Here is a 26,654-nt window from a genome sequence, read left to right as displayed (position 1 = left end):
TGGAATGGAGCAATGGAGGCTGGAATAGAGCAATGGAGGCTGGAATGGAGCAATGGAGGCTGGAATGGAACAATGGAGGCTGGAATAAAGCAATGGAGGCTGGAATGGAGCAATGGAGGCTGGAATGGAGCAATGGAGGCTGGAAAGGAGCAATGGAGGCTGGAAAGGAGCAATGGAGGCTGGAAAGGAACAATGGAGGCTGGAATAGAGCAATGGAGGCTGGAATGGAGCAATGGAGGCTGGAAAGGAACAATGGAGGCTGGAATAAAGCAATGGAGGCTGGAATGGAGCAATGGAGGCTGGAATGGAGCAATGGAGGCTGGAAAGGAGCAATGGAGGCTGGAAAGGAGCAATGGAGGCTGGAAAGGAACAATGGAGGCTGGAATAAAGCAATGGAGGCTGGAAAGGAGCAATGGAGGCTGGAAAGGAGAAATGGAGGCTGGAAAGGAACAATAGAGGCTGGAATGGAGCAATGGGGGCTGGAATAGAGAACTGAGGGCTGGAATGGAGCAATGGAGGCTGGAAAGGAACAATGGAGGCTGGAATAGAGCAATGGAGGCTGGAATGGAGCAATGGAGGCTGGAAAGGAACAATGGAGGCTGGAATAAAGCAATGGAGGCTGGAATGGAGCAATGGAGGCTGGAATGGAGCAATGGAGGCTGGAAAGGAGCAATGGAGGCTGGAAAGGAACAATGGAGGCTGGAATAAAGCAATGGAGGCTGGAAAGGAGCAATGGAGGCTGGAAAGGAACAATGGGGGCTGGAATAGAGAACTGAGGGCTGGAAAGGAGCAATGGGGTCTGGAATAGGACAATGGAGGCTGGAATGGAACAATGGGGGATGGAATAGAGAACTGAGGGCTGGAAAGGAGCAATGGGGTCTGGAATAGGACAATGGAGGCTGGAATGGAACAATGGGGGATGGAATTGGACAAGGGAGGCAGGAATGGAATAATGGAGGCTGGAATAGAACACTGGGGGCTGGAATAGAGCACTGGGGGCTGGAATGGAATAATGGAGGCTGGAATAGAACAATTGGGGCTGGAATAGAACAATGGAGGCTCAAATGGAGCAATGGGACTGGAAGGAAACAAAGGAGGTTCCAGTGGAGCAATGGAGCCTGGAATGTTACAATGGGGGCTGGAATAGAGAACTGGAGGCTGGAATGGAACAATGGGGTCTGGAATGGAACAATGGGGGCTGGAATTGAGCAATGGGGTCTGGAATAGAACAATGGAGGCTGGAATGGAGCAATGGGGGCTGGAATGGAGCAATGGAGGCTGGAATGGAACAATGGAGCCTGAAATGGAACAATGGGGGCTGGAATGGAACAATGGGAGCTGGAATGAAACAATGGAGGCTGGAATGGAACAATGGGAGCTGGAATGAAACAATGGAGGCTGGAATGGAACAATGGGAGCTGGAATGAAACAATGGGGGTTGGAATGGAGCAATGGAGGCTGGAAAGGATCAATGGGCTCTGTAATGGAGCAATGGGGGCTGGAATGAAACAATGGAAGCTGTAATGGAACAATGGGGGCTGGAATGAAACAATGGAAGCTGTAATGGAACAATGGGGGCTGGAAAGGAACAATGGGGGGTGGAAAGGAACAATGGGAGCTGGAATGGAACAATGGGGTCTGGAATGGAACAATTGGGGCTGGAATGGAACAATGGGGGGTGGAAAGGAACAATGGGAGCTGGAATGGAACAATGGGGCTGGAAAGGAACAATGGGGGGTGGAAAGGAACAATGGGGGCTGGAATGGAGCAATGGAGGCTGGAATGGAACAATGGGGCAGGAATGGAACAATGGGGTCTGGAATTCAACAATGGGGGCTGGAATGAAACAATGGGGTCTGAAATGGAGCAATGGGAGCTGGAATGGAAAAATGGGAGCTGGAAAGGAACAATGGGGTCTGTAATAGAGCAATGGGGTCTGGAATGGAACAATGGGGGCTGGAATGGAACAATGGGGGCTGGAATGAAACAATGGGGTCTGTAATAGAGCAATGGGGTCTGGAATGGAACAATGGGGGCTGGAATGAAACAATGGGGTCTGTAATGGAGCAATGGGGCTGGAATGGAACAATGGAGGATGGAAAGCAGCAATGGGGACAGGAAAGGAGCAATGTAGGCTGGAATAGAACAATGAGGTCTGCAATGAGACTATGGAGGCTGGAATGGAGTAATGGGGGCTGGAATGGAACAATGGGGGCGGGAATGGAACAATGGGGTCTGGAATGGAACAATGGAGGCTGGAATGCAGCAATGGAGGCTGGAATAGAGCAATGGGAGCTGGAATCGAAAACTGGAGGCTGGAATGGAGCAATGGGGGCTGGAATGGAGAAATGGAGGCTGGAATGGAACAAAGGGGGCTGGAATGGAGCAATGGGGGCTGGAATGGAACAATGAGGGCAAGAATAGAACAATGGGGGCTGGAATGGAACAAAGGGGGCTGGAATGGAACAATGTGGTCTGGAATGGAACAAAGGGGGCTGGAATGGAGCAATGGAGGCTGGAATGGAGCAATGGAGGCTAGAATGGAACAATGGGGGCTGGAATGGGACAATTGGGCCTGGAATGGAGCAATGGAGGCTGGAATGGAGCAATGGGGTCTGTAATGGAGCAATGGGGTCTGTAATGGAGCAATGGGGGCTGGAATGGAACAATGGGGTCTGTAATGGAGCAATGGGGGCTGGAATGGAGCAACGGGGGCTGGAATGGAGCAATGGGGGCTGGAATGGAACAATGGGGTCTGTAATGGAGCAATGGGGGCTGGAATGGAGCAATGGGGGCTGGAATGGAGCAATGGGGGCTGGAATGGAACAATGGGGGCTGGAATGGAACAATGGGGTCTGTAATGGAGCAATGGGGTATGTAATGGAGCAACGGGGGCTGGAATGGAGCAACGGGGGCTGGAATGGAGCAATGGGGGCCGGAATGGAGCAATGGGGGCTGGAATGGAACAATGGGGGCTGGAATGGAACAATGGGGGCTGGAATGGAGCAACAGGGGCTGGAATGGAGCAATGGGGGCTTGAATGGAGTAATGGAGGCTGTAATGGAACAATGGGGACTGGAATAGAGCACTGGGGGCTGGAATGGAACAATGGAGGCTCAAATGGAGCAATGGGGTTTGGGATGGAACAATGGGGGCAGGAATGGAACAATGGGGGCAGGAATGGAACAATCAGGGCTGGAAAGGACACTGGGGTCTATAATGGAGCAATGGGGGTTGGAATAGGACAATGGGGCGGGAATGGAACAATTTAGGCTGGAATTGAACAATGGGGTCTGGAATGAAGCAATGGGGTCTGGAGTGGAACAATGGGGTCTGGAATGGGGCAATGGGGGCTGATACCGTGTCTCCGTCCGGTGATTTCCATCATCCACCACTGTTTCCTCTCGGGGCTGTGATGTGTATTTGTACGTCACGTTTTTGTTTGCAGTAGGTGGAATCTCTCGGCCTCGTTCTGCTCTCACAGCTGCCGGATTGTTGCAATGTATCAGCTCAGTGTTTACACAGGAGACTCCAGGACGATGTGTTTCTAGGACGGACACGGCAGCGCTGCGCACTCACTGTCAGAGAGAAGATCGGTGACGTCCAGCTCCAGAGACGGGACGATCTTACTGAACATCTTGTATTCCTTCCCAAACCGCGGCATCTGGAGAATGAAGCAGGACGGGACCTGTGGAGGACATCATCACAGAGAAAGCCTCTAACCATGGCTGATAACAGGGAGTAATAGACGCGCCCACACCTACCTCCGCCAGCTTCAGCTGGGAGTGATGGAAGGATTGCTCCAGGAGCTGCTGCACGTTGGGCACCGTCATCTCCTGCTGCTTCTCTATGAAGATCTGATGGCAGTGACACTCCTGGACCCGCTGACCCTCAGACCTGCCAGGAGGAGAAACCAAGAGACCCTTAAAGGGCTTCTCCATAGAAATCACAGTACAAGAGCTCTACCTGTTCTGACCTTACTTCTCATTGCTGAGGGTTTGTTACAATTGTATCCAGTCTATCAGCTTTCAGACACCCAGACTGGATACAACTGTAACATACCACACGTTGTGCCAACATTCTGGTCATTGTAGGAGGATAGTTGGGCTGATGGGTAAAAGGTGGTCTCAGACTCCCCTCCAGAAGAAGAGGACCTGAACTCTAGCGCCACCTATTGGAAGTCAATATCGACCCATTAACGCACCTTGCAATAGGACTTAGGATAAAAGCCAAATCAGCCAATTTGCCAGACACTGAGTTTCAGGGTTTTGCCCCTCATCAGGGCAAAGTATGAGATCCGATTTCAGGAATTGAGAAGTTAAGACTGGGATTTAAGAAATAAGGTCGCTCCTTATGGAAAGTGACAAGGAAAAACCTTACCCCTTAGGTTCTATGCTACCATAAAACTTACTGCAGCTTTAAGAGAGGTTCTGCGCCCAAGATACGATGCATGATGAGAGTGAGGAACTCCTCCGGATCTAAGAAGGAAGAAAGCAACTAAACTTTCCATAATATAATAACATACATAGTGAGTGCAGCTCTGGAGTATAATACAGGATGTAACTCAGGATCAGTAATGTAATGTATGTACACAGTGACTGCACCAGCAGAATAGTGAGTGCAGCTCTGGGGTATAATACAGGATGTAACTCAGGATCAGTAATGTAATGTATGTACACAGTGACTACACCAACAGAATAGTGAGTGCAGCTCTGGAGTATAATACAGGATGTAACTCAGGATCAGTAATGTAATGTATGTACACAGTGACTGCACCAGCAGAATAGTGAGTGCAGCTCTGGAGTATAATACAGGATGTAACTCAGGATCAGTAATGTAATGTATGTACACAGTGACTGCACCAGCAGAATAGTGAGTGCAGCTCTGGAGCATAATACAGGATGTAACTCAGGATCAGTAATGTAATGTATGTACACAGTGACTGCACCAGCAGAATAGTGAGTGCAGCTCTGGGGTATAATACAGGATGTAACTCAGGATCAGTAATGTAATGTATGTACACAGTGACTGCACCAGCAGAATAGTGAGTGCAGCTCTGGAGCATAATACAGGATGTAACTCAGGATCAGTAATGTAATGCATGTACACAGTGACTGCACCAGCAGAATAGTGAGTGCAGCTCTGGGGTATAATACAGGATGTAACTCAGGATCAGTAATGTAATGTATGTACACAGTGACTGCACCAGCAGAATAGTGAGTGCAGCTCTGGAGCATAATACAGGATGTAACTCAGGATCAGTAATGTAATGCATGTACACAGTGACTGCACCAGCAGAATAGTGAGTGCAGCTCTGGAGTATAATACAGGAGGCAACTCAGGATCAGTAATGTAATGTATGTACACAGTGACTGCACCAGCAGAATAGTGAGTGCAGCTCTGGAGCATAATACAGGATGTAACTCAGGATCAGTAATGTAATGCATGTACACAGTGACTGCACCAGCAGAATAGTGAGTGCAGCTCTGGAGTATAATACAGGAGGCAACTCAGGATCAGTAATGTAATGTATGTGCACAGTGACTGCACCAGCAGAATAGTGAGTGCAGCTCTGGGGTATAATACAGGAGGTAACTCAGGATGAGTAATGTATGTATGTACACAGTTACTGCACCAGCAGAATAGTGAGTGCAGCTCTGGAGTATAATACAGGATGTAACTCAGGATCAGTAATGTAATGCATGTACACAGTGACTGCACCAGCAGAATAGTGAGTGCAGCTCTGGAGTATAATACAGGAGGTAACTCAGGATCAGTAATGTAATGTATGTACACAGTGACTGCACCAGCAGAATAGTAAGTGCAGCTCTGGGGTATAATATAGGATGTAACTCAGGATGAGTAATGTATGTATGTACACAGTGACTGCACCAGCAGAATAGTGAGTGCAGCTCTGGAGTATAATACAGGATGTAACTCAGGATCAGTAATGTAATGCATGTACACAGTGACTGCACCAGCAGAATAGTGAGTGCAGCTCTGGAGTATAATACAGGAGGTAACTCAGGATCAGTAATGTAATGTATGTACACAGTGACTGCACCAGCAGAATAGTGAGTGCAGCTCTGGGGTATAATACAGGATGTAACTCAGGATCAGTAATGTAATGTATGTACACAGTGACTGCACCAGCAGAATAGTGAGTGCAGCTCTGGGGTATAATACAGGAGGTAACTCAGGATCAGTAATGTATGTACACAGTGACTGCACCAGCAGAATAGTGAGCGCAGCTCGGGGGTATAATACAGGAGGTAACTCAGGATCAGTAATGTATGTACACAGTGACTGCACCAGCAGAATAGTGAGTGCAGCTCTGGGGTATAATACAGGGTGTAACTCAGGATCAGTAATGTAATGTATGTACACAGTGACTGCACCAGCAGAATAGTGAGTGCAGCTCTGGGGTATAATACAGGAGGTAACTCAGGATCAGTAATGTATGTACACAGTGACTGCACCAGCAGAATAGTGAGTGCAGCTCTGGGGTATAATACAGGATGTAACTCAGGATCAGTAATGTAATGTATGTACACAATGACTACACCAACAGAATAGTGAGTGCAGCTCTGGAGTATAATGCAGGATGTAACTCAGGATCAGTAATGTAATGTATGTACACAGTGACTGCACCAGCAGAATAGTGAGTGCAGCTCTGGAGTATAATACAGGATATAACTCAGGATCAGTAATGTAATGTATGTACACAGTGACTGCACCAGCAGAATAGTGAGTGCAGCTCTGTGGTATAATACAGGATATAACTCAGGATCAGTAATGTAATGTATGTACACAGTGACTGCACCAGCAGAATAGTGAGTGCAGCTCTGGGGTATAATACAGGGTGTAACTCAGGATCAGTAATGTAATGTATGTACACAGTGACTGCACCAGCAGAATAGTGAGCGCAGCTCGGGGGTATAATACAGGAGGTAACTCAGGATCAGTAATGTAACGTATGCACACAGTGACTGCACCAGCAGAATAGTGAGTGCAGCTCTGTGGTATAATACAGGATATAACTCAGGATCAGTAATGTAATGTATGTACACAGTGACTGCACCAGCAGAATAGTGAGTGCAGCTCTGGGGTATAATACAGGGTGTAACTCAGGATCAGTAATGTAATGTATGTACACAGTGACTGCACCAGCAGAATAGTGAGCGCAGCTCGGGGGTATAATACAGGAGGTAATTCAGGATCAGTAATGTAACGTATGCACACAGTGACTGCACCAGCAGAATAGTGAGTGCAGCTCTGGGGTATAATACAGGATATAACTCAGGATCAGTAATGTAATGTATGTACACTGTGACTGCACCAGCAGAATAGTGAGTGCAGCTCTGGAGTATAATACAGGATGTAACTCAGGATCAGTAATGTAACGTATGCACACAGTGACTGCACAGCAGAATAGTGAGTGCAGCTCTGGGGTATAATACAGGATATAACTCAGGATCAGTAATGTAATGTATGTACACAGTGACTGCACCAGCAGAATAGTGAGTGCAGCTCTGGAGTATAATACAGGATGTAACTCAGGATCAGTAATGTAATGTATGTACACAGTGACTGCACCAGCAGACTAGTGAGTGCAGCTCTGGAGTATAATACAGGATGTAACTCAGGATCAGTAATGTAATGTATGTACACAGTGACTGCACCAAGAGAATAGTGAGTGCAGCTCTGGAGTATAATACAGGAGGTAACTCAGGATCAGTAATGTAATGTATGTACACAGTGACTACACCAGCAGAATAGTGAGTGTAGCTCTGGGGTATAATACAGGATGTAACTCAGGATCAGTAATGTAATGTATGTACACAGTGACTGCACCAGCAGACTAGTGAGTGCAGCTCTGGAGTATAATACAGGATGTAACTCAGGATCAGTAATGTAATGTATGTACACAGTGACTGCACCAGCAGAATATTGAGTGCAGCTCTGGAGTATAATACAGGATGTAACTCAGGATCAGTAATGTAATATATGTACGCAGTGACTGCACCAGCAGAATATTGAGTGCAGCTCTGGGGTATAATACAGGATGTAACTCAGGATCAGTAATGTAATATATGTACGCAGTGACTGCACCAGTAGAATATTGAGTACAGCTTTGGAGCATTCAGTATGGTCCAGGAGTTCTATAGATATACAGTGCGTACGGAAAGTATTCTGACCCCTTTAAATTTTTCACTCTTTGTTTCATTGCAGCCATTTGATAAATTCAAAAAAAGTTCATTTTTTTCTCATTAATGTACACTCTGCAGCCCATCGTGACTGAAAAAAATAGAAATTTAGAAATTTTTGCAAATTTAATAAAAAGGAAAAACTGAAATATCCCATGGTCATAAGTAGTGTTGAGCGATACCGTCCGATACTTGAAAGTATCGTTATCGGATAGTATCGGCCGATACCTGAAAAATATCGGATATCGCCGATACCGATATCCGATACCAATACAAGTCAATGGGACATCAAGTATCGGAATGTATCCTCATGGATCCCAGGGTCTGAAGGAGAGGAAACTCTCCTTCAGGCCCTGGGATCCATATTAAAGTGTAAAATAAAGAATTAAAATAAAAAATATTGTTATATTCACCTCTCCGGCGGCCCCTGGACATCAGCGGGAGGATCCGGCGTCCGGCACGGCTTCTTTCTTCAAAATGCGCGCCTTTAGGACCTGTGGAATGACGTCCCGGCTTCTGATTGGTCGCGTGCCGCCCATGTGACCGCCACGCGACCAATCAGAAGCCGCGACGTCATTCCTCAGGTCCTAAAAGGCGCTCATTCTAGGACTTTAGCTGAGGAATGACGTCGCGGCTTCTGATTGGTCGCGTGGCGGTCACATGGGCGGCACGCGACCAATCAGAAGCCGGGACGTCATACCACAGGTCCTAAAGGCGCGCATTTTGAAGAAAGAAGCCGTGCCGGACGCCGGATCCTCGCGCTGATGTCCAGGGGCCGCCGGAGAGGTGAATATAACAATATTTTTTATTTTAATTCTTTATTTTACACTTCCGATACCGATACCCGATATCACAAAAATATCGGATCTCGGTATCGGAATTCCGATACCGCAAGTATCGGCCGATACCCGATACTTGCGGTATCGGAATGCTCAACACTAGTCATAAGTCTTCAGACCCTTTTGCTCAGACCCTCATATTTAAGTCCATTTCCTTGTGATCCTCCCTGAGATGGTTCTACTCCTTCTTTGGAGTCCAGCTGTGTGTAATTACACTGACAGGACTTGATTTGGAGCGGTGCACACCTGTCTATATAAGACCTCACAGCTCACAGTGCATGTCAGACCAAATGACAATCATGAGGTCAAATGAACTGGCCAAGGAGCTCAGAGACAGAATTGTGGCACGGCACAGATCTGGCCAAGGTTACAGAATTTCTGCAGCACTCAAGGTTCCTCAGACCACAGTGGCCTCCATAATCCATAAATGGAAGAAGTTTGGGACCACCAGAAGTCTTCCTAGACCAGGCCGTCCAGCCAAACTGAGCAATCGTGGGAGAAGAGCCTTGGTGAGAGGTAAAGAAGAACCCCAAGATCACTGTGGCTGAGCTCCAGAGATGCAGTAGGGAGATGGGAGAAAGTTCTACAAAGTCAACTATCACTGCAGCCTTCCACCAGTCGGGCTTTATGGCAGAATGGCCTGACAGAAGCCTCTCCTAAGTGGAAGACATGTGAAAGCCGCATAGAGTTTGCTAAAAAACACATGAAGGACTCCCAGACTATGAGAAATAAGATTCTCTGGTCTGATGAGACGAAGATAGACCTTTATGGTGATAATTCTAAGCGGTATGTGTGGAGAAAACCAGGCACTGCTCATCACCTGCCCAATACAATCCCAACAGTGAAACATGGTGGAGGCAGCATCATGTTATGGGGGTGTTTGTCAGCTGCAGGGACAGGACGACTAGTTGTCATTGAAGGAAACATGAACGTGGCCAAGTACAGAGACATCCTGGATGAAAACCTCTTCCAGAGTGCTCTGGACCTCAGACATGGCCGAAGGTTCAATGACCCTAAGCACACAGCTAAAATAACAAAGGAGCGGCTTCAGAACAACTCTGTGACCATTCTTGACCGGCCCAGCCAGAGTCCTGACCTAAACCCAATGGAGCATCTCTGGAGAGACCTGAAAATGGCGTCCACCAACGTTCACCATCCAACCTAATGGACCTGGAGAGGATCTGCAAGGAAGAATGGCCGAGGATCCCCAAATCCAGGGGTGAAAAACGTGTTGTATCATTCCCAAGAAGACTCATGGCTGTACGAGCTCAAAAGGTGCTTCTACTCAATACTGAGCAAAGGGGCTGAAGACTTATAACCATGTGATATTTCAGTTTTTATTTTTTATTACATTTGCAAAAATTTCTACATTTCAGTTTTTTTCAGTAAAGATGGGTGCAGAGTGCACATTAATGAGAAAAAAATGAACTTTTATGAATTTACCAAATGGCTGCAATGAAACAAAGAGTGGAACATGTAAAGGGGTGTGAATACTTTCCGCACCCACTGTGTGCCTATATTCGCCTTATCATGGTGCCCTGCACGGCAGTGATTCTACCTTTCTCGGAGGTGGTGAAGCTCGGGCACTGACTCTCCTCCATCAGCTGGTGGCGCAGGTTCATCACACTGTCCGCGGACACATAGCCGATCCTGTAAGGGATGAAGCCGCTTTATGGGAAATCTCTCACTGGTACAATCATCTGTCAGGGCTTCTATGGTGAATTCATACAGCTTTCTCATGCCCCCGACCGGCTGACAGTGACATATCAGGGTATATTATCGCCACATTGCACATATATTTCTGGCTCTGGATGTGAACAAGTACGTTCCCGATCACTGACAGCAAGCAGAGATCCTGAGCACAGAAAATACTGAGAATGGAGAGTATGGAAGAAAGTCGCAGAACTTCCTATTATGCAGTGAATAAAACCTTTATTGGCACGGAAGATACCATGTTTCTATAGGGGGGGGCAATGCAAATTATCTAATTGCAGAAAGTGATGAATTAGCCCAAAAAATACTTTTAAATCTGTAAAAAAAATTAAAAATAAGAATAAAATAAAGGAAAGATGAAAATGTAAATTTCTATTCTTCTCAATCTACTAATGTGCCCACAGAAATAAAGCAAAAACCATTATCTTCCTCACTCACTTGCGCAAGGGGTTAACAATTTCTTCCCTCAGGGTTTGTTGGATTTTTCCATTAGGAATAGAAGAAGGCTTGAACAGTAGAGAATCCAGCACAGAACTACAGGAGAAGAGACTGCAAAACAGAGGAAAGAAGAGAAAGAACAAACTCGTGACGTTTACCAAAGCAGAATACATCTATAGCCCCCTGAAAAGATCTATTGACCTGAGGACCACCCCCGAGTTACCGAAAACTTGCAAAGAAATAGCCTTAAAATAGCAACTAAATATATCCACATAAAAAAAACAGTTTGTTTGGTTTTTCTTGTCTCAGGAATTCGTATGATTCTGTATCCTGCAGAACTGTCCCCGCCCCTGAGGAGCACCCACCAATCCAGAACCTCCCCCTAGTTACCCGAGACCATCCATATACAAGGAACTGCAAAGAAATATTTTTAGTAGTATGAAATTACTATTTCTATTTTTTTCTGCCCCACCCCTGAGGAGCACCCGGCCAGCCAAGGACCACCCCCAAGTTACTTTAAGCAAGTGATGCGCTTTTGACTACCTCTGAGCTACCTGAAAAGTGCGGCATCCATGTAGCAGGAATTGCAATGACCTTGAATACCCTTCATATCTCCTTCTAATATCTCCACGGCCGCCGTGCCCTGCAGGGGAGGAACCTTCCCCGGCATCCTGCGACTCTCATTTCTACCTGGGGAGGAAAAAAAATTCTTGTAACCAGCGAGGTATGTGTGCTGCATAGTCACTACACTACATGACACCACAGAACCAGAGTGACAGATCAGGGGAGGTACAGCAGGGCTTCTGTTACTATGTGTCGGTGGAGGAGTAAACTCACTGTGTTTTGGGCTCTCCAGGCTCTTTGGAGGACAGTCTTTACCGGACAGGAAACGGGTGTCCGGCTGACAGACCTTTAACTTTACAAAAAGTCCTCTTTTCGGTGGGCAGAAAAAATACCGGTGTCCGAACCAGCTGCCGTCGGTGCAGCCTCTGTCTTCTTCCTGCAGGACCAGGAAACATAAGGTCAGGATTCATCAGCGCAGGCGGATGGACAGGAAATGGGGAAAGGAGGAGGCTACAGACCGAGAATCACACTGCGAGGGGAGCAGGGACCCCTGCAGCACAGAGTATTTCAGGAGGGGTGTTACTGAGAATATGAGGGGTCACAGACAGAGTTACAGTCTCTAGGCAGCAGGATCTTCAGCAGCACAGAGTATTTCAGTGTGTTAGTGTCGGTGCAGGACAGTGAGCCGTCCTCTTTCCAGGTCCCTGAAGCATTGTTTCAGATGAAGGCGATATATTACCAGCTCCACTCCAGCCATGAAGTCGTCCATCTGCGGCACGTATCCCAACCACCGGATCATCCCGAAGGCCAGCTCCCCTTCCTGATACTGAATCTGCACCAGGGAGTCCACCTCCAGGGGCCTCTTATTACCGTTCACCGTCCCGGGCTCCTCCTTACCGGGAGACTTCCCGTCCAGCACCGGGCTCCGAGGATCTACCAGCAAAAGAGACAAGAAGCTGCCGACAAGTGACGCCAAAAACATCTCAAAGCAAACGCTTTGACCCTAGTTGTGTTTCCATTTCTCATTATTAAGATTGATAAGATCTCTGCTTCCTGTCAATGAATGGACACATTCATCATCATAACCCCGGGGTGACACATGTAAATAAGAAGGTTTTATTCACAGACATGCATCAAAAACGTGAAAAAGTGAGAAATTGAAAAAAACAAAGAAAAATGGAATGATTGAAAACTTTTATTACACAAGAGTTTAGCTTACTTGACACCACGTGACAATTGCCCAAGTCGCATAAATTTATTATATGGTTATTAATATAAACAGCTATTTCAGCCCTGGGAAGCACCGCCCCTGAGGAGCCCCTGACCTAAGACCCTCCCACAAGCAACAGGAAATGTAATGAATACACATATGAAATTATTCTTTGTTTTGTATTGTCTCAGGCAACTTCCTAACATTGTGTCCTGACAGCCCCACCCCTGCGGAGCCCCTGGTTTATCTCAAATCTATAGCTGACTGCATAGAGATTGGGGTCACTAACAGCAGGAGGGTGGTAGGGAACTGAATATCCCAGCAATGCAGTTTTTTCTTCTGTAACGTACCTGGAGTTTCCTCCTTCACTATGGTGTCCAGGGGAATCTTCAGCGACTCATTGGCCGGGGTCTCCTCCTGCCATGCATGATGGAAAGGTGAATACAGTGACAACAGTGGCAAACAATCCCATGATATCCATCCCGCTCACAATCACCATGCCTATACTGTGTAATGATGGGGTAACGGCGTCTATGGTCTAAAAAGAGCTAAACACTGGGCAGAAAGGAAAAACAAAAAACACCATCCCCAACGTAAAATATGGTGGAAGCAGCAGCAGCAATCAATAGGATGGAAGACGGTAAAACAAAGCTGCAAAATCTGAACAAATAATGGCTGAAACCCTGCAGGAGAATTGTCTGATTTCCCAACTGGACAGAAATCCACACCTACACAGGACCACCAGGGTCGACATCCTGCACAAACTTTCCATTCACACGGGAGAATTTGCTCCAGGAAGTGAAAACTTATTTGCCCCAGTGTTCATAGCTTGAGGGGGTTTAGAAAATAAAAATCATAATGTCTCAAAGTACACAGGGTGACAACGATCAATCTCCTGCCTCCGGAAGTCCTTCAGATTGCCCCTGTGCACAGTGACCAAATATGACAAAAGGGGTTAATACTTCTGGTAAACGCTTGATATAATGTGTGGGATCACGCAGGAGAAAGTGAAGAATTAAATAAAGCGTTTTTCTTTCACTTCCTCTTCTGTTTTTTCAGCATTTCACTTTTTTTTTTTTTTTGTGACCGGTCCGGCCCAGTCCTCTATGTCAGCTGCAGGCGCCGCGGTACCAGTGCAATGATGCAGAGTCCGGACTGGGAGCCAGACGAGAGTAATACATATCTTTATGCTTAACTCTTTCACTTAGCCATGAAACCTCCGCGAAAATCTACAGGAAGTCACCGACAGTGGAGGCTCTTCAGATATTCCACCTACAGAGATGGACTTCTATAGGAAGTGTCCAAGCAGGATCCCCATCCCCCCACCCCCATGTTAGATCTTAGCACCACACTTATCAATGAGGGCTAAATAATAAATATCAATATATATCGTAAGGAAGGAGCAATGGCACCATATCGGCAGATATTACACGGGGCGTACGGCGGGGACTTGGCCATCATCTCAAGCTGCTTTCATATCCAACAACTCACCTCCAAAAGGATTGGTCTAAAGTAATTCCTATACTCTGAGACCAGGATATGAGCCATGCCTACTACAATAACCTTAACCCTACTTATCACCAATCCTATTCCTGCCCAACCCGAGTCCAACCCTACTCCTCACCAGGCTACATCCAATAGCAAATCTGTGCTTTCCCAGCCTAAAGCCAAACGTAATCTTACATCTCCTCAGCCTAAAGCCAACACTAACACTTCTCCTCAGTCTAATGTCCATACTAATCCTATCCCTGCCTAACCCAAAGCCAATTCTACCACACTCTTCCTGAGCCAAAGCTAACTCTAGCTGTGCTTCTCCAGTCTAAAGCTAACTCTAACTCTGTTCCTCGTGTCTAAAATCAACCCTAACCATACTCTTAACCTTAAATCCAAGGCTATTCCACCCTATCCTAAAGCCAACCCTAACCTTACTCTTCCCTAGCCAAAAGCCAACCCTAACCCTGCACCTCTATAACCTAAAGCCAACACTATCCTTACACCTACCTGGCCTAAAGTCAAACCTAGCCATACTCCATCCAAGCCTAAAGACAAACCCAACCCTACTCATTTCTATCTTAAAGCCAACCGTAACCCTAATCTTATCTGCCCTAAAGCTAACCCTAACCATATGTCTCACCAAGTTAAACTCAGCCATAACCCTAGCTCTGCACATCCTGCAGCCAACCTTATCTTTACTCTTCCCTGGTATAAAGCCAACCATGACGTTACTCCTCCTGGGATTATTCCGTCTTCTTGGTTGATGATGTAGGTACAGGAGGGATGTGGATGACTTCTTTTGTGTTTCCAGTGACATATTCCGATACCCTTCATGCCCCGAGATCTGTGAGCACATAAACCCTAAGTGACATACTTACCGGTAAGACTTCCACAACGCCAGCAGCAGCCTGATTACTTAAGGTGATATCTATTCCTCGCTGTAAAGAATCCTCCACAAAGAATGACACATTGTCCTTTGGATTACCGGTAACAGGCTGTGGATATGTGGACACCGAATCATTTGGAGAAGGCGCCCCAGAGTACAAGACCTTATTAAAAGGTAAAAGGAGGCCACATTTCTTCTTACATTTGAAGAACGTCACCCCTTTATAAGAGCCGTCCATGTTACCACGACCTTCACCTTCACCCTGTGGAATAACCAATACAATGTCAATACAAGGAACCCATTACTTTACATATAACAAGAAGCCCCCAATATCTATATATATATAATCGTCTAAGGCCATGTTCACACAGTGCGTTTTTTACCGCGGAACCGCGGCGGTTTTGCCGCTGCGGTTCCGCAGCTGTTTTCCATGCAGGGTACAGTACACTGTACCCTATGGAAAACAGGACACACTGTGCACATGGTCCGGAAATTGTAAAAAAAAAGACGCGCTGAATAGCTCCCGGAAAAAAGAAGGAGCATGTCAATTCTTCTTCCTGAACCGCAGCGGTTCTGCACCCATAGACCTCCATTGTGAGGTCAAAATCGCAGTAAAACCCGCAGATCAAAAATATATCTGCGGGTTTTACTGCGATTTGATGTGCAGAACCGCTGCAGCAGGAAGTGCGGGGGAGCGGGCGGAAGTGCGTGGGCGGAGTGTGGCTGCCCCCCCGTGCTCCGATGCCCCCCCCCAGTGCTCCGATGCCCCCCCCGTGCCCTAATCTCCCCCCCTTATACTCACCCGGCGTCCCGGTGTCCGTCCGGCCGTCTTCTCCCTGGGCGCCGCCATCTTGCAAAATGGCGGGCGCATGCGCAGTGCGCCCGCCGAATCTGCCGGCCGGCAGATTCGCTCCAAAGTGCATTTTGATCACTGAGATATAACCTATCTCAGTGATCAAAATAAAAAAATAGTAAATGACACCCCCCCACTTTGTCACCCCCATTGGTAGGGACAATAAAAAAAATTAAGAATTTTTTTTTTTTTTTCACTAAGGTTAGAATAGGGTTAGGGTTAGGGGTAGGGTTAGGGGTAGGGGTAGGGTTAGGGTTAGGGTTAGGGGTAGGGTTAGGGGTAGGGTTAGGGTTAGGGGTAGGGTTAGGGGTAGGGTTAGGGGTAGGGTTAGGGGTAGGGGTAGGGTTAGGGGTAGGGTTAGGTATTTTCAGCCATTTTAGCCCTAAAAAGCTTCCTAGGAAACACACAGTAAAAAAAGGATAAAAAAACGCATCAAAAAACGCATCAAAAAACGCATCAAAAACGCATCAAAAACGCATCAAAAACGGACAAAAAAAGGACCTGCGTTTTCTGCCAAGAGCTGCAGTTTTTTAAAAAAACTGTCCTGAAAAAAAAAGGATGGAAATCCTGAACGTGTGAACATACCCTAAGGGGCACTTCTGTCTGTCTGTCTGTCACGGAAATCCCGCGTCGCTGATTGGTCGCGGCCGGTAGGCGACGGGCACAGTTCGGCCACGAATTCGCCCCTTCCTACTCTCTGTCAGTGCCCCCTCCAGTCAGCGCTCACACAGGGTTAATGGCTGCATTATACCGCGTTATGCCGCGGTGTAACGCAGTCCGTTAATGCTGCTATTAACCCTGTGTGACCTACTTTTTACTATTGATGCAGCCTATGCAGCATCAATAGTAAAAAGATCTAATGTTAAAAATAATAAACAAAATAAAAAATTATATTCTCACCTTCCGTCGCCTTTCCCGCTGCTACTCGCGAGGCTCCGTTCCATGCATTGCGGTCTCGCAAGATGATGACGTAGCGGTCTCGAGACCGCTACGTCAACATCTCGCGAGACCGCAATGCATTCTTGGGACCAGAGTGTCGCGAGGAGCATCGGTAAACGCCTGGGCTGGATCTGGGGGCCGCCGTAAGGTGAGTATATAACTATTTTTTATTTGAATTCTTTTTTTTAACAGGGATATGGTGCCCACATTGCTATATACTATGTGGGCTGTTATATACTACATGGGCTGTGTTATATACTACGTCTCTGTGCTATATACTACGTCTATGTGCTATATACTACGTCTATGTGCTATATCTTACATGGCTGGGCAATATACTACATCACTGTGCTCTATACTATATGGCCTGTGTTATATACTGCACGGGCTGTGCTATACACTACGTGGCTGTGCTATATAGTACGTTGCTGTGCTATATACTACGTAGCTGTGCAATGTATTTTGTGGCTGTAAGAAGGAACATAAACCAGCTCACCCGTGATTCAGCAACCAAACCTCGGGAGCACGGACCCGCTGTGTCCAGGCGTGCAAGATCCAAAAAAAGAAAGAAATGTCCAGCTTCACCGAGTCCGTAAAAAAGCGATTTCTTTATTAACAAACTTTAAACATGGAGGATACAGACTTCAGCACAACCATATGGGTAAGAATCTCAACGCGTTTCTGGAGACTAGGCTCCCTTAATCATGACATTCCAAAAGACCCTTGTATCCCACTTAAATAACCCTACACCGGAAAGCACACCGGTGGGATAAGTGATTGACGTAACTGATTTAAAAAGTGGGCGTGAGATGAACATGTATTGAATGTTGCCCAACACAGTAATCTATCTGAACAACATACATATATAAAACAAAAAATGACAACAAAGCAAAAATATACAAATGATTGTACAAATTTAAAAAGATTTACACAATGAAATCTATAAATAATAAAATGTACATGTATAAAAAATTATTATTGTAAATTTGGACAATTATGCCTACATTTGTAGATAAACCAATAACTTTATTACAGCAGCAAATGTAAACTAGCAAAATTACAAAAGAAAAAAGAATTAAAAAAATTTAGTACAAGAGGCAAGAGCACAAATGTTCATGAGTAAGTATAATCGCAGGCTCGAGACGCAACAAGTGTGCTTGTGGCACTGAAATAATAGGTACTTGTATGTTTTGACATATACTAAGCTTATTCAGCTGGATCAATACAGAAATTATTTATTGACAGAGAAGGAGAGAGTGCGAAGATATGCTTGAAGAGCACAAAGCAGAAAGAACACTGAAGATTGCGGTATTGTGAGACTGCATGTTATTGTCGGATCATTGCAAGCAGGGATTAGTGCAGAGACTCGATCCAAACAAGATGAATTAGGGTACCGTCACACTATAACATTTCGATCGCTACGACGGTACGATTCGTGACGTTCCAGCGATATCGTTACAATATCGATGTGTCTGACACGCAGCAGCGATCAGGGATCCTGCTGAGAATCGTACGTCGTAGCAGATCGTTTAGAACTTTCTTTCATCGCTGGATCTCCCGCTGTCATCGCTAGATCGGTGTGTGTGACACCGATCTAGCGATGCGATCCAGCGATGCGTTCGCTTGTAACCAGGGTAAACATCGGGTAACTAAGCGCAGGACCGCGCTTAGTTACCCGATGTTTACCCTGGTTACAAGCGTTAAACTAAAAAAAAAAAACAGCACATACTTACATTCCGGTGTCCGTCAGGTCCCTTGCAGTCTGCTTCCCGCACTCAGTGACTGCCGGCCGTAAAGTGAAAGTGAAAGCACAGCCGCTGTGCTCTGCTTTCACTTTACGGCCGGCAGTCACAGTGCGGGAAGAAGAGACGGCAAGGGACCTGACGGACACCAGAATGTAAGTATGTGCTGTTTGTTTTTTTTAGTTTAACGCTTGTAACCAGGGTAAACATCGGGTAACTAAGCGCGGTCCTGCGCTTAGTTACCCGATGTTTACCCTGGTTACAAGCGAACGCATCGCTGGATCGCATCGCTAGATCGCTAGATCGGTGTCACACACACCGATCTAGCGATGACAGCGGGAGATCCAGCGATGAAAGAAAGTTCCATACGATCTGCTACGACGTACGATTCTCAGCAGGATCCCTGATCGCTGCTGCGTGTCAGACACAGCGATATCGTAACGATATCGCTGGAACGTCACGAATCGTACCGTCGTAGCGATCGAAATGTTATAGTGTGACGGTACCCTAAAAGAAACTGATAATGGAAGTAGAAAAAACTTTAACCCATCATTAAATGTGTGAGTACAATTAGTTGGATAAGACTGATAAAATAAAACCAGTAATGTGCAGCTGAGTGTGAGTGCTCATCAAGAACAGAGAGTCCAAGAATAATTAAAGCCGCAAGAGAGAAAACGCGGTATATGTTGATAGTGCTGCAATGTGGAAAACCCATAGAAAAAAAGCACAAAGGTAGTCAATATATTGTGCAATATAAGCTTGTGATTATTAAAATTAAAAAGCAAAGATTATTAAAAGATTATTAATAAGAGTATCTTCGCACTTCAGAATAGTCCGTGGTTCTCTCTCCTTCTCTGTCAATAATTTCTGTATTGATCCAGCTGAGTAAGCTTAGTATATGTCAAAACATACAAGTACCTATTATTTCAGTGCCACAAGCACACTTGTTGCGTCTCGAGCCTGCGATTATACTTACTCATGAACATTTTTGCTCTTGCCTCTTGTATTAAATTTTTTTAATTCTTTTTTCTTTTGTAATTTTGCTAGTTTACATTTGCTGCTGTAATAAAGTTATTGGTTTATCTACAAATGTAGGCATAATTGTCCAAATTTACAATAATAATTTTTTATACATGTACATTTTATTATTTATAGATTTCATTGTGTAAATCTTTTTAAATTTGTACAATCATTTGTATATTTTTGCTTTGTTGTCATTTTTTGTTTTATATATGTATGTTGTTCAGATAGATTACTGTGTTGGGCAACATTCAATACATGTTCATCTCACGCCCACTTTTTAAATCAGTTACGTCAATCACTTATCCCACCGGTGTGCTTTCCGGTGTAGGGTTATTTAAGTGGGATACATGGGTCTTTTAGAATGTCATGATTAAGGGAGCCTAGTCTCCAGAAACGCGTTGAGATTCTTACCCATATGGTTGTGCTGAAGTCTGTATCCTCCATGTTCAAAGTTTGTTAATAAAGAAATCGCTTTTTTACGGACTCGGTGAAGCTGGACATTTCTTTCTTTTTTTGGATATTGTGGCTGTGCAATATATTACGTGGCTGGGCAATATACTACGTGGGCTGTGTTATATACTGTGTGGGCCGTGTTATATACTACGTCTCTGTGCTATATACTACGTGGCTGTGGTATATATTACACGGCTGGGCAATATACTACATCGTTGTGCTCTATACTACGTGGCCTGTGTTATATACTGCATGGGCTGTGTTATATACTACATCTCTGTGCTATATACTACGTGGCTGTGCAATATATTACGTGGCTGTGCAATATACTACGTGGCTGTGCAATATACTACGTGTCTGTGCTATATACTATGGGGCAGTGCTATGTACTACGTGGCTGGGCAATATACTATGTGGGCCGTGCTATATACTACGTGGGCTGTGCTATATACTACGTGGGCTGTGCTATATACTATGTGGGCTGTGCTATATGCTACGTGGGCTGTGTTATATACTACGTGGGCTGTGATATATACTACTTGAGCTGTATGCTACTTGGCTGTGGCATATTTCTCTGCTGTATCTGTGCATCATGAATCGTGGTATGTGTTAAAGAGGGGGGCACACTGAGACTCTTTCACCCAGGGCCCTTAAAACCTGGAGCAGGCCCTGGCTTCACTGATTATTCGCGGCTGGGCGTGACCAATCAGCGACAGGCGCAGTCCGGCCGCGAATTGGCACGGAATTTGAACCACGCTTCGCTAATTGGTTGCGCCCGGATGGCCGAATCCTGTGTATAAATTGTATTATTCTGAAAACTTCATAAATAAACTACACACATATTCTAGAATACCTGATGTGTTAGAATCGGGCCACCATCTAGTAATTGTATATTCTTCTATGTCCAGTCTAATGCCAAACCTACATCCAGATCCTAAAGAAAACCTTACTCCTACTCAGCATAAAGCCAATCCTAGTCCTACTGCTCGTCAGCCTGAAGCCAAGGCTAACCCTTCTCCTCCTCAGCATAAATCCAAGGCTAACCCTACTACTCCTCAGCCTAAATCCAACGCTAACCCTACAGCTCCTCAGTCTAAAGCCAGCGCTAACCCTACTCATCCTCAGTCTAAAGCTAGGGCTATTCCTAATCCTCCTCACCATGAAGCCAAGATTAGCCCTTCTTCTCCTCAGCCAAAAGCCAATACTAACACTTATGCTCCTCAGCCTAAGGCCAGGGCTAACCCTACTACTTGTCAACCTAAAACCAATTCTAATCCTACTCTTCTTCACTCTGAAACCAATGCTAACCCCACAACTCCCCAGCCTAAAGCCAGTGAGAACCCTACTCCTGCTCAGCATCTAGCAAAAGTCAACCCTACTCTTCCCCAGCCTAAAGACAATGCTAATCCTATTCCTCCTCACCCTAAGGTCACGTATACACTGTCAGTATTTGGTCAGTATTTTATATCAGTATTTAGAAGCCAAAACAATCAAAGTAAAATACAATAGAAACATATCACCACTTCTGCATTTATCACCTACTCCTGGTTTTGGCTACAACTACTGATGTGAAATACTGACCAAATACTGAACGTGATCTAAAGCCAGCGATAACTCTACTCCTCCTGAGCCTAAAGCCAAAATTAATCCTACTGCTCTCCAATCTAAAGACATCCCCAAATGTACTCCTCCTCAGCCAAAAAGTAAGCACTAAATATGCTCTTTATCAGCCTAAAGCCAACCCTGACTGTACTCCTCCTCAGCCTAAAGCCAACTCTAACCCTGCTCCTCCTTAGCCTAAAGCTAACCCTAACTCTGCACCTCCACAGCCTAAAGCCAACCCTGACAGTACTCCTCCTCAGCCTAAAGCCAACCCTGACCGTACTCCTCCTCAGCCTAAAGCCAACCCTGACCGTACGCCTCCTCAGCCTAAAGCTAACCCTAACCCTGCATCTCCTCAGCCTAAAGCCAACCCTGACCGTACTCCTCCTCAGCCTAAAGCCAACCCTGACCGTACTACTCCTCAGCCTAAAGCCAACCCTAACCCTGCATCTCCTCAGCCTAAAGCCAACCCTATCCATACACCTCCACAGCCTAAAACCAACCATTCTACTCTCTAACCTAAAGCCTCCTCTAACCCTACGCTACCCCAACCTAAACCCTGCACTATCCCTACTGCTCCCAGCCTAAAACCAACACTAACCCTACTCCACAGCTTAAAGCTAACACTAAACCTACTCTTCCTCATCCTAAAGGCAATTCTAATCTTAACTCCAACAACCATGAGCCGACTGTAACTCTATTCTTTGATCTAAAGGCAAACATAATCTTCTTACTTTCCAATTTTAAAGCCATTACTTACTCCTCAACAGCCTAAAGGCAACCAAAAACCCTAACCTTCCCATTTAAATGCCAACATTAACTTTACTCCTCCCCAACCAAAAGTCAACCTTGACAGTACTCCTCCCCAACTTAAGTTATGAGAGCACTACACCTTAATCAAGAACAATTCTCACACCCAAATAGGCCTCCGCCTAAACCTAAGACCATCTCTCTGATAGCAGCTCTATACCCAAACGCCATACCCATTCCCCGCTAGCTGAAGATCCCGGAGTTGCCCGGGCATTGTAAGTAACTGTGGTTAGTTATAACAAATTATAACGATTATCCTCCACTCCATAGTCCCATGCCCATATACCCATCATACATATCCTCCATCCCATAGTCCCATGCCCATATACCCATCATACACACCCTCCATCCCATAGTCTCGTGCCCATATACCCATCATACATATCCTCCATCCCATAGTCTCGTGCCCATATACCCATCATACATATCCTCCATCCCATAGTCCCGTGCCCATATACCCATCATACATATCCTCCATCCCATAGTCTCGTGCCCATATACCCATCATACACACCCTCCATCCAATAGTCCCATGCCCATATACCCATCATACATCCTCCTCCCCATAGTCTCGTGCCCATATACCCATCATACATATCCTCCATCCCATAGTCTTGTGCCCATATACCCATCATACATATCCTCCATCCTATAGTCCCATGCCCATATACCCATCATACACAACCTCCATCCCATAGTCCCGTGCCCATATACCCATCATACATATCCTCCATCCCATAGTCCCGTGCCCATATACCCATCATACATATCCTCCATCCCATAGTCCCATGCCCATATACCCATCATACACACCCTCCATCCCATAGTCTCGTGCCCATATACCCATCATACACATCCTCCATCCCATAGTCTCGTACCCATATACCCATCACACATCCTCCATCCCATAGTCTTGTGCCCATATACCCATCATACACACCCTCCATCCCATAGTCTCGTGCCCATATACCCATCATACACACCCTCCATCCCATAGTCCCGTGCCCATATACCCATCATACATATCCTCCATCCCATAGTCTCGTACCCATATACCCATCACACATCCTCCATCCCATAGTCTTGTGCCCATATACCCATCATACATATCCTCCATCCCATAGTCCCGTGCCCATATACCCATCATACACACCCTCCATCCCATAGTCTCGTGCCCATATACCCATCATACACACCCTCCATCCCATAGTCCCGTGCCCATATACCCATCATACACACCCTCCATCCCATAGTCTCGTGCCCATATACCCATCATACACACCCTCCATCCCATAGTCTCGTACCCATATACCCATCACACATTCTCCATCCCATAGTCTCGTGCCCATATACCCATCATACACACCCTCCATCCCATAGTCTCGTGCCCATATACCCATCATACACACCCTCCATCCGATAGTCTCGTACCCATATACCCATCACACATTCTCCATCCCATAGTCTCGTGCCCATATACCCATCATACACACCCTCCATCCCATAGTCTCGTGCCCATATACCCATCATACATATCCTCCATCCCATAGTCCCGTGCCCATATACCCATCATACACACCCTCCATCCCATAGTCCCGTGCCCATATACCCATCATACATATCCTCCATCCCACAGTCCCATGCCCATATACCCATCATACACACCCTCCATCCCATAGTCCCATGCCCATATACCCATCATACACACCCTCCATCCCATAGTCTCGTGCCCATATACCCATCATACATATCCTCCATCCCATAGTCCCGTGCCCATATACCCATCATACACACCCTCCATCCCATAGTCCCGTGCCCATATACCCATCATACATATCCTCCATCCCACAGTCCCATGCCCATATACCCATCATACACACCCTCCATCCCATAGTCCCATGCCCATATACCCATCATACACACCCTCCATCCCATAGTCCCATGCCCATATACCCATCATACACACCCTCCATCCCATAGTCTTGTGCCCATATACCCATCATACACACCCTCCATCCCATAGTCTCGTGCCCATATACCCATCATACACACCCTCCATCCCATAGTCCCGTGCCCATATACCCATCATACATATCCTCCATCCCATAGTCTCGTACCCATATACCCATCACACATCCTCCATCCCATAGTCTTGTGCCCATATACCCATCATACATATCCTCCATCCCATAGTCCCGTGCCCATATACCCATCATACACACCCTCCATCCCATAGTCTCGTGCCCATATACCCATCATACACACCCTCCATCCCATAGTCCCGTGCCCATATACCCATCATACACACCCTCCATCCCATAGTCTCGTGCCCATATACCCATCATACACACCCTCCATCCCATAGTCTCGTACCCATATACCCATCACACATTCTCCATCCCATAGTCTCGTGCCCATATACCCATCATACACACCCTCCATCCCATAGTCTCGTGCCCATATACCCATCATACACACCCTCCATCCGATAGTCTCGTACCCATATACCCATCACACATTCTCCATCCCATAGTCTCGTGCCCATATACCCATCATACACACCCTCCATCCCATAGTCTCGTGCCCATATACCCATCATACATATCCTCCATCCCATAGTCCCGTGCCCATATACCCATCATACACACCCTCCATCCCATAGTCCCGTGCCCATATACCCATCATACATATCCTCCATCCCACAGTCCCATGCCCATATACCCATCATACACACCCTCCATCCCATAGTCCCATGCCCATATACCCATCATACACACCCTCCATCCCATAGTCTTGTGCCCATATACCCATCATACACACCCTCCATCCTATAGTCCCATGCCCATATACCCATCATACATCCTCCATCCCATAGTCCCATGCCCATATACCCATCATACATATCCTCCATCCCATAGTCCCATGCCCATATACCCATCATACATATGACGAGGAAAAAGCTAACATATTAAACACCTTCTTCTCCACGGTATTCACGGTGGAAAATGAAATGCTAGGTGAAATCCCAAGAAACAATGAAAACCCTATATTAAGGGTCACCAATCTAACCCAAGAAGAGGTGCAAAACCGGCTAAATAAGATTAAAATAGATAAATCTCCGGGTCCGGATGGCATACACCCACGAGTACTAAGAGAACTAAGTAATGTAATAGATAAACCATTATTTCTTATTTTTAGTGACTCTATAGCGACAGGGTCTGTTCCGCAGGACTGGCGCATAGCAAATGTGGTGCCAATATTCAAAAAGGGCTCTAAAAGTGAACCTGGAAATTATAGGCCAGTAAGTCTAACCTCTATTGTTGGTAAAATATTTGAAGGGTTTCTGAGGGATGTTATTCTGGATTATCTCAATGAGAATAACTGTTTAACTCCATATCAGCATGGGTTTATGAGAAATCGCTCCTGTCAAACCAATCTAATCAGTTTTTATGAAGAGGTAAGCTATAGGCTGGACCACGGTGAGTCATTGGACGTGGTATATCTCGATTTTTCCAAAGCGTTTGATACCGTGCCGCACAAGAGGTTGGTACACAAAATGAGAATGCTTGGTCTGGGGGAAAATGTGTGTAAATGGGTTAGTAACTGGCTTAGTGATAGAAAGCAGAGGGTGGTTATAAATGGTATAGTCTCTAACTGGGTCGCTGTGACCAGTGGGGTACCGCAGGGGTCAGTATTGGGACCTGTTCTCTTCAACATATTCATTAATCATCTGGTAGAAGGTTTACACAGTAAAATATCGATATTTGCAGATGATACAAAACTATGTAAAGCAGTTAATACAAGAGAAGATAGTATTCTGCTACAGATGGATCTGGATAAGTTGGAAACTTGGGCTGAAAGGTGGCAGATGAGGTTTAACA

The 26,654-nt window shown here is 45.9% G+C and overlaps 1 protein-coding gene across 2 annotated transcripts in view; it reads right to left on the bottom strand.

Moving 5' to 3' along the window:
• The window catches only part of LOC138643181 (ubiquitin carboxyl-terminal hydrolase CYLD-like), a 67,857-nt gene that overhangs the window by 5,709 nt on the left and 35,494 nt on the right, over positions 1-26,654 (bottom strand). For both annotated transcript variants that reach the window (XM_069732013.1, XM_069732012.1), the window contains exons 3-12: positions 15,344-15,613; positions 13,322-13,388; positions 12,501-12,694; positions 12,035-12,197; positions 11,752-11,887; positions 11,198-11,308; positions 10,605-10,696; positions 4,412-4,478; positions 3,765-3,897; positions 3,580-3,688 (exon numbers count right to left, since the gene is read on the bottom strand). In XM_069732013.1, coding sequence (XP_069588114.1) covers positions 3,580-3,688; positions 3,765-3,897; positions 4,412-4,478; positions 10,605-10,696; positions 11,198-11,308; positions 11,752-11,887; positions 12,035-12,197; positions 12,501-12,694; positions 13,322-13,388; positions 15,344-15,613 — 1,342 coding nt within the window. The remainder of the gene's footprint in view (positions 1-3,579; positions 3,689-3,764; positions 3,898-4,411; positions 4,479-10,604; positions 10,697-11,197; positions 11,309-11,751; positions 11,888-12,034; positions 12,198-12,500; positions 12,695-13,321; positions 13,389-15,343; positions 15,614-26,654) is intronic.

Source organism: Ranitomeya imitator, chromosome 6 (assembly GCF_032444005.1).
Source record: "Ranitomeya imitator isolate aRanImi1 chromosome 6, aRanImi1.pri, whole genome shotgun sequence".
Taxonomy (NCBI): domain Eukaryota; kingdom Metazoa; phylum Chordata; class Amphibia; order Anura; family Dendrobatidae; genus Ranitomeya; species Ranitomeya imitator.
This window is presented reverse-complemented; position numbering and strand designations above follow the sequence as displayed.